Raw genomic sequence first — 8,699 nt, forward strand, 5'->3', positions numbered from 1 at the left:
CCCATTCCGACATCGATGCGTTGGCGAGTGGACCACACGCTCCTGCGTGTGGATCTTACTTGCCAGCGCGTATGTCCCACACACCGTGCAGTTCACCATCGACGACCTCCTCTAGTGCAGCTGCTATTTTTTGAGTTTATGCTGTTATTTTATGTAACTTTCTGTACTTTTATGTTGTTGTGTTGTTTATTGGTTAACCCGAACTGGATGAAACTCTTTGAAGTTGATCTTTTTTTCTTCTCTTTGGTTTCTTTTTTGAAACTTGTTTTCCACAGTTACTTTTCATCTAAATCTGAATGGTATTTTAGGAAGCCTGCTTAGATGTTTGATAGGGGTACTTGTACTCCTAACGGTAGTATCCATTACCAGTATGCGCTGCGGCAAGGGTTTTCTCGGGCTGCATTCGCATCTTTTTTTTTTTTTTTTTTTTTTTTTTTTTTTTCCCCTTTATGATCTCATTCCTGTTTGAAATTTGTCTGGTTGGGGTTTTTAGTAAGCTTGCATTTCTTTCCTTTATGTCCTCTGTAATCTCTTTGTTTTGAATGAACGTTGGTTTGTTACACACAAAAAAAAAAAAAAAAATAAATAAATAATTTCGTATAGGGATGGACTCAAGTTTCAATTTGGGGAAGGACTATGGGCCAAATTTTTTTGGGGGAGGGACCAATTTACTAAAAAAACATTAATTTTTTTTTTTTCTTGTGATTTGGGGCAGTGGGGACCAAGGCCACTCCCAGTCCCCCTTGGGTCCATCATTGTTTTCGTAGTAATGTGTATAGGTTACTTGTTTAAAGATTTTTGGTTGGTGTATGGATGGTTTACAATGATGATAGGTATATGATTTTGTAATCATTTAGAAAACATGTGTTATTCCTTTAACATAATATGCATGACCTTCTATTTAAAAGGATTTAGGGAAAACCACTTGGGCCTAGTGTAATACCCCGAAATAATAATAATAAAAAAAAGGAAATCTTTAACCTACGTGTGGACTAAAACTCCATAAATAATAGAGGCAAAATTCGAAGTTAAGACATTTATTCTAATACTATTTAAATTACCGTTATCTCAACCATGATAAAAACCAATAAATTTAGTTATTTAATTGGTATTTTAACATTAAAAAAAAAAAAAAAAAAATTGAGAGTTTGTTTGGATCCATTTCCTGAGGATAAGAAGATTCCATTTAATGTTCCATGACCCATGTTGTACAGTTATCATCACGTCACCTTCCTTGGGAAGAGGAATGCAGAACAAGAAAACGTTAAAGGGGGCATGGCCTTATCAAACCATCCAATTTTATTCTTTTTTTTTTTTTTTGTAAGAAAACCATCCAATTTTGAATCATGCCTTCTGAATAAAGGAGAAGAGTTATATGTTTCTTCAACCATCATTTTGAATCAATGATGGTATGCTTTCTGAATAAAGGTACGGTGGCAGAGAAATGACCCTACCTTTTGTTCTTTTAGACAAAGAAAAGCACATTTTATCGACCTCAAAAACCGTGGCTCATATGCCAATGGACTAAAAAAAAAAAAGAAAGCGCAATATATATTATTCATCTCAAATTCATATTGTTAAACGAAAGGGGCTAGGCTAGGCTCAATCCCCCTCTATTATTGACATTTGTTTGGAAATAAGTACTTATTAATTTTTCATCTTGTGGTAAAAGTGCAACTAAATTAAGTTTTCCCTTGAATCTTTGTTAGATCTAGATGTTGCTTTAATTAATAATTTTCTCAAATTGTGTTTTCCTCGTGACAAAAATACAACTAAAATGTTATATATATATATATATAAGGAGAAGAGTTATATGTTTCTTTTCAACAACTTTCTCAACATGTTCATGAGATTACCATCGAGCTTTCCGATGGAAATAACGATTTCCTCCGCCTCCTCCAGCTCATGTTGCCTTACGCTTAACAGCCTAAGAAGGATAGTTTGGCCACAACATAGAAGCAGCAGCAAGCAAAGCCTCCCAATAATCCCGCCCTTCATGATCGTCTCAAAGTTGAATGAGTTACAACCAGTGCATCCACGGCGATTAGCTCAGTACCATCCCAGCATTTGGGATCTCAAACTCATTGAGTCCTTAAGCACCTTAAGCAACCCCTACACTGTAAGTCCACTTATTTTCACATCTTAAATCACCGCTTATTTTAATTTAATTATTTAATTAATACTTTAACATCAATCACATATGTCATCTGTAGTATGAGTTGTATGGTACTCGATTGGAGGTGTTAAAACGAAGTGCTAAATGCTTGCTGACGTCCACCAAAGACCCTTGTGCTCAATTAAACCTAGTTTGCACGATGCAGTGGTTAGGAGTTGCTTACCACTTTGAAAAGGAGATTGAAGAGGTTCTTGCTCTTTTGTATCCACATCTCACTACCAATAGTCTTCACACCACTGCTTTGCAGTTTCGAGTTTTAAGACAACATGGTTTTTCGATTACCTCAGGTGATGTCATAGTTTCACCGAACCTATATGTTTTTCATTTTGTTTCTATGAAGCCTCTCTGAGTGATTTTGGCAAAACATGCAGATGTGTTTGACAAATTCAGAAGCAGTGATGGGAGATTCATGGACAGTTTAAGCAGTGACATGGAGGGACTTCTGAGTTTGTATGAAGCCTCACACCTAGCAATGCATGGAGAAAATATTTTGGAAGAAGGCAAGGATTTTAGCATAAGAAACCTGAAATCATTGATGGGAAAATTGGACAGTGATTCAGCTAAGCAAGTGAAACAGTCACTGGAAATCCCCCTGTATTGGAGGATGCCAAGAGTTGAAGCTCGGAGCTTCATTGATGTGTATCAAAGGGATATGGCAAAGAACTTGACTTTGCTTGAGCTGGCTAAGTTGGATAACAATTTAGTGCAGTACGTATATCAACAAGAACTTATAGAGTTAGCAAGGTATAGTGTACTTTCATCGCTCTCTCTCTCTCTCTCTCTCTCTGTATATATATATATATATATAGAGGTTTGTTACTTTTTTAGTATAAACATTAACAAGATCTCCATCATTCCTCCAAAAAGAGTAATATGGTATGGCTGGGTATTATTAAAAATCCTAAAGGCTGAAGCCCCTCATCGGATTTAAACAGGTGACTTACGCCTTATAATGGCGTTACTGTACACCGCCGAGTTAAAAGGTCCCATTTTTTTAATTTAAGTATTGAATAAGTCATTAGACAAGGACAAAAATTTGCTACAGATATATCTTATAGATCCAGATAGTGAACCATTCAGAAACGATAAATATTTATCGTTTTGAGTATAAGATAGCAAGTATCGGTAAAATAAAAAAATGGTAAATATATATGACGTCAGGTAAAAATACAACTGTTCAGACTGCGTATAATAATAGCAGAAACTAAAAATTGAGGATTGAAAAAAGAATTTAGGAAGAAAAAAAATAACAAATAGGAAAGAGAAAGATTATAGTTGCTCCAAATATACAAATAGTAAAATAACTCTGAAACATTAAAATTAAATGATTCCATTGAGTGCATGATGACTAAAAAGTACTCATAATTTAAAAAGGAAGAAGAAAACAAATCCTTATTGAAAAAAGAAAACATAATCTTAATAGAAAATAAAAACTTAATCCTTATTGAAAAAGGGAAAACTAAAACACACATACATTCATAAATAATAAATCCATACTAATGTTCTTCTCCTGCATCTATATGCTTTCATGGAAGACTTGCAGAAAGATTGAAATCTTTGAAACTTAATTCATATATAGGTGGTGGAGAGACTTGGGTTTTCAAGATAAGCTAGCTTTTTCAAGGGACAGGCTGATAGAGATCAATTATTTGTGGGCAATAGGGAGCATATTTGAGCCCCAGTTGTCCAAGTGCAGGATAGGCGTCACCAAATTTGTATGCATATTATCAGCCATTGATGACATGTATGATATGTATGGATCGCTGGATGAGCTTGAATGCTTCACTGATGCTGTGGATCGGTATAACAGAAGCATGATTATACAAGTTAATTTATTTTTATTTTGTCCAAACCATCACTTGGATCATAATATATTTTTCCTTTCTTTTTTGTAATATTTTTGAGCAGATGGAAAATGGAGGCAATGGAGGACCTTCCAGAGTACATGCGGATTTGCTATCTTGCCATGCTTAACTTTGCTAATGAAGTGGTCTTTGATGTTCTCAAAGATCATGGCTTCAATATTTTCCCGTACATTAAGGAAGCGGTAAGCTAAAAGGAAAAAAAAAAAATGAAGTCAATTCTTCAATGCATGTCGTGGGGCCTGGTGTAATGAATGTTGTTTTCATGGCAGTGGGAAAATCTTTGTAGATCATATTTGGTAGAAAGACGATGGTTTTCCAGTGGATACACTCCAACTTTGGACGAGTACTTAGAAAATGCATGGATTTCTGTGGGTGGTCCTTCAGCCATAGTCCATGCTTATGTTCTGCTTGGGTGCACCATATCTAAAGATGCACTTGATTGCTTAAAGCGTGGCCCTGAGCTTATATATTGGGCATCCCTCATAACTCGACTAAGTGATGATTTGGGGACTTGGGAGGTATACGTTTGGTACAAATATTTGCAATTAAGCTAGCCAGAAGCGGTTAATTTATTTGACAATGGAAGAAGTACAAATTGATTTTATAAATTGACATATTAGTCTTATTTTATTTGATAATGGATGAAATCCATATTGATTAGATTGATTTTACTTTCTGTTTCTTGTATTGGTAGGCTGAAAGCAAAAGAGGTGATGTAGTGAAATCCATAGAGTGCTACATGGTACAAGAAGGTGTATCCAAAGAAGAAGCTCAAGATCACATAAAGAGATTAATCAGCTCTTCATGGAAAAAGCTGAATGAAGAGAGTGCCAAAAGTTCCCTCCCAAAATCTGTTGTGAAGATGTCATTAAACATGGCACGCACTGCTCAATGCATCTACCAGCATGGAGATGGAATTGGGATATCGACTGGCGTGATTAAAGATCATTTGACCTCGCTAATTGTCAAACCTATCCCTATTGAATAAACTTAGTGTAGGAGGATATGACTAGTCATGGTAAAAGTTTATCTTCTAGTACGGGTAGGAGTTCATCTCCAAGTCTGTCTTTTGTATTTATCTTATTTATAGTTGCGAGTGATTAATAAATACTAGGCAGAAACTAATCTCAAATCCAGTGTTTGTAAAAGATATATAGATGTCATTAAACATGGCCCGCACTACTCAGTTCCTCTTCCAAAATGGAGATGGTTTTTGAGACATCAACTGGAGTAATTAAAGATCATTTGACGTATTGTATAACATCGTTTTATCAGAGAGCTAAACGTTGTCTTCTCTCTCCTCTAGAATCTCCCAAACTCACCTTCGGCAGCCATGGAGGAAGAAGACGCTGGCTTCCTCCTCCTCCTTTTTCTCTCTTTTTCCATCTTCCTTACTCCCCCTCCCTTTCTTGTCTCATCAGAGGCCAAAACTGTCTCTTTAGAGACCATAACTGCCTCCTTGGAGGCTTTATCTCTGTCCAAAAATTGCAACGTCCCATCCTCCACTGCAAGACCTCTGACCACCGCCATCCTTAGCCGCTCCAGGTCTGGGTATCGCTCTCTTCTTGAAATCTTTGGGGTATTTTTTTTCAAAATCTGCTCTCTTGTTTTCAGGAAGTCTCAGATGGTCACAAGCTACTCCTTTGGGTTCTAGGCTGTCTCCGCCAGCCTCTGCCACCAGCAACTCACCCATCCGTCCACCACCAGCTAATGCGTGTTCAATAAGCGCCTGCGAGTAGATCTTACTCGTGGGCACGTGTCCTACAAGCGCTGACATGTGAGGCCCTTTTCTCATAGCTCCACCTCCATCCACCTCCTACGCTGGTCTTCTGGTTCCCTCACCGGCTCGTGGCCCTATGCGACCACTCTGACTACTCCATCGTTGCTGTTTTTTGGACATTTTACTCTGCTTTTTAGCTTGCTTTTTTATTCTGTGTCGTTGTTGTGTTGTTTTTCTATAACTTGTTTGTGTTTCTCTTTGTTAAACCTGATCTAGTTAGATTTTAGACTCTTTGTGAGTGAAGATCTTTTTTTTTGGAAACCTTTTTTCCACTGTTACTATTCATCTATTTCTCCATGGCTTTTTTGAAAGTCTGTTTAGATGCTTCATTGGAGTTTTCATACTCCCGATGGTTATGTCCATCAAATTGCACCGCGGCAATGGTTTTTTCGGGTTGCATTCACAGATGATTTCCATCTTCACCTGCTTTGAGGAGTTTGTAGTCTGTTTGGATTGGGTTTTTTTGTCTTTGTTTGTCTTGTAACTTTCTTTTGCTTCAATAGTTATCAATTTATTACCAAAAAAAAAAAAAAAGAAGGGTAATTTGACCTCGTTAATATTTGTCAAACATATTGTGACAGACCGTGCATATATATGACAAGGCCGAATACCATGCCTGTGAAATGAAAATTAGTGTGGTATATAATATTTCTCATTAATTAATGGTCATATGAGACTAATGAATCAATCTGATCAATTTTATTCGAAATGACAATGAATCATTTTATAGTTAAGATTTAATATTATTATATTTAATTATATAAATAATATTATATTACTTAATTTTTTTTAATCATATGCTAATATATTTATATTGTGACATTATCTTTAGAGTTAAAATCAACAATAATGAATAATAACCATGAAATTGCTCCAATCAGTGACTTGGATAGGATCCCTAATGTAGACCAGATGGCTTGGGAAGATTTAAGAAAGACCCGAATAGATGATGGCGTGAAGATACCCCAAAAGATGGTGACAAGGTCCCAGACTCGCGCAGTAGCAGGGTTCTCTGGAATTGCGATTGATCGCACATTGGCTGCGATCGAGCGCCCAAGTTTTGATGTCGAAATGATAGTCCCTGGAACTGCGACCGATCTCCCCCTGTAAGTGAGATCGATCGCATGATCGAGCGCATCCTTCTCTAGTAGTGCGATCGATCGCACCTGTAGTTGCGATCGAGTGCACTCGGGCATATCTGTTCCGCAGATGGACACCAGAGATACTTATCTTAGTTTTAATCTTTTGTTTTAAACTAGGTTTCTTTGTTAAGTTGTTATTTTATCCTATCTTTCAGTTTTTTAGTTCAAATTAGGTTCTTTATTTGTCTTCTATTTGGTTTAGTCTTCTTTCACAGACTTCTAAACCAACTTTATTTTATTGTTATTTTAGAATTAGTAGTCTTAGGCTATAAATATATGCTTATAGCCTTTAGCAATTTAGTTCTCATTGATTATTAAGTTTTGTTAAATAAAAATACTCAGAGTTGAGTTTCTTTGTGTTTTTTCCTTAAACCCTATATAGGTTCTAGTTTTTAAGAACATTTCTTAGATTCTTGTGATAGTCTCACAATCTTAGAAATATTTATCCCTTCTACTTACTGTTTTTCTTGGTATTAGAGCCAGGTTTTCTTTCCATGGCACCGCCAAACACAAGAAGAAGGGGCAACCACTTTGCAAATCTGGAGGACGTGTATGAACATGAGGAAGCAGACAGTGAAACACGCACAGAGGAGCAGTGGTAACTCATGGAGGAAACGGTCGATGATTTGAGGGCCCAACTTGTGGCCTCCAATGCTTGAGCGGCCAATCCTGAGGGGTACCAGGAGTGCTGTCGACAACCCTCACCACCCAGCTCGGAGGAGGAAGATGAACAACGTATGGAGAATGAAGCCAGGAATCTTTTTGCAAGGTGTGGAGTACAAGGGCATCAACCCCACATCCAAGCCTAAGCCAATCGATGGGAGAGTGGTTTCAAACTCGATATTTCAGAATTTCAAAGGGGTCTCCAACCCGAAGAATTCTTGGATTGGGTAGCGGCAATTGAAGAAATTTCTTGATTTCAAAGGGGTGCTCGACGATCGACGAGTTTTTTTAGTCGCAACCAAATTCCAGGGAAGAGCAACGGCATGGTGGTAGCAATTAAAGCAATCTCAAGGGCGGCAAGGCAAGACGAAGATCAACAAGTGGGAGAAACTGTTGAAGCATATGCGGCCGGCCTTTTTACACTAAAATTATACTCGAACCATGTATCAAAAGTTGCAAAATTTGAGCCAAGGGTCGAAGTCTCTGGACGAATACACGGAAGAATTTTACAAGTATCTCACACGTGTTGATTTAGCCAAAACTGACGATCAACTAGTGTCACGATACATTGGGGGTTTACGTCACCAAATTCAAGATTCATTAAACCTCTTTGACCCCAAGAATGTGTCAGAGGCCCATCAAAGAGCACTCTTGCTAGAGAAGACGGCCTCACGAAGGTCATATGGAGTTTTTGGCCACGGAATCGAGAGAGGCACAAACCAATCAAGCAGGCCATTCACGGCTCGAAGTCCCACGCAAACCCCAACTCAAAATCGGACCCCAACCACAATGGGTCCATCCAACCGAGGGGCAACTACGAGTGACCTTAAGGCCCCGTTTGGTTTGCAGAATAGACCCTTGGATTGGACTAGCTAACACTAAGTATAGCTAGTCCTTTGTTTGGTAACACTCTATTCCTGGGAATAGTCTATTCCCATGGGACTACTAATCCCATACACACAGGGTTAGCTAAGCCACTCAAAAATGAGTGGCTTAGCTAATCATTTCCTGTGAGATTAAATTAATTGTGTAAATTGCCACAAAAAACCCCACTTGTGGGATTAAATTTCGTT

At 37.8% G+C, this 8,699-nt stretch overlaps 1 protein-coding gene across 2 annotated transcripts; it reads left to right on the plus strand.

The window, feature by feature from the left end:
• Positions 1-1,853: 1,853 nt before the first annotated feature.
• Positions 1,854-5,173, plus strand: LOC132182836 (probable terpene synthase 9). Of its 2 annotated transcripts, XM_059596185.1 has the most exons (7): positions 1,854-2,119; positions 2,214-2,463; positions 2,548-2,920; positions 3,756-3,977; positions 4,085-4,223; positions 4,311-4,559; positions 4,736-5,173. In XM_059596185.1, the coding sequence occupies exons 1-7, from the start codon at positions 1,871-1,873 to the stop codon at positions 5,027-5,029; spliced, it is 1,776 nt and encodes a 591-aa protein (XP_059452168.1). In that variant the 5' UTR covers positions 1,854-1,870; the 3' UTR covers positions 5,030-5,173. The 2 variants fall into 2 exon arrangements, with proteins under 2 accessions (XP_059452168.1, XP_059452169.1); XM_059596186.1 differs by lacking the exon at positions 3,756-3,977.
• The last annotated feature ends 3,526 nt before the right edge of the window (positions 5,174-8,699 follow it).

This window comes from Corylus avellana, chromosome ca5, assembly GCF_901000735.1.
Source record: "Corylus avellana chromosome ca5, CavTom2PMs-1.0".
Classification (NCBI taxonomy): Eukaryota; Viridiplantae; Streptophyta; class Magnoliopsida; order Fagales; family Betulaceae; genus Corylus; species Corylus avellana.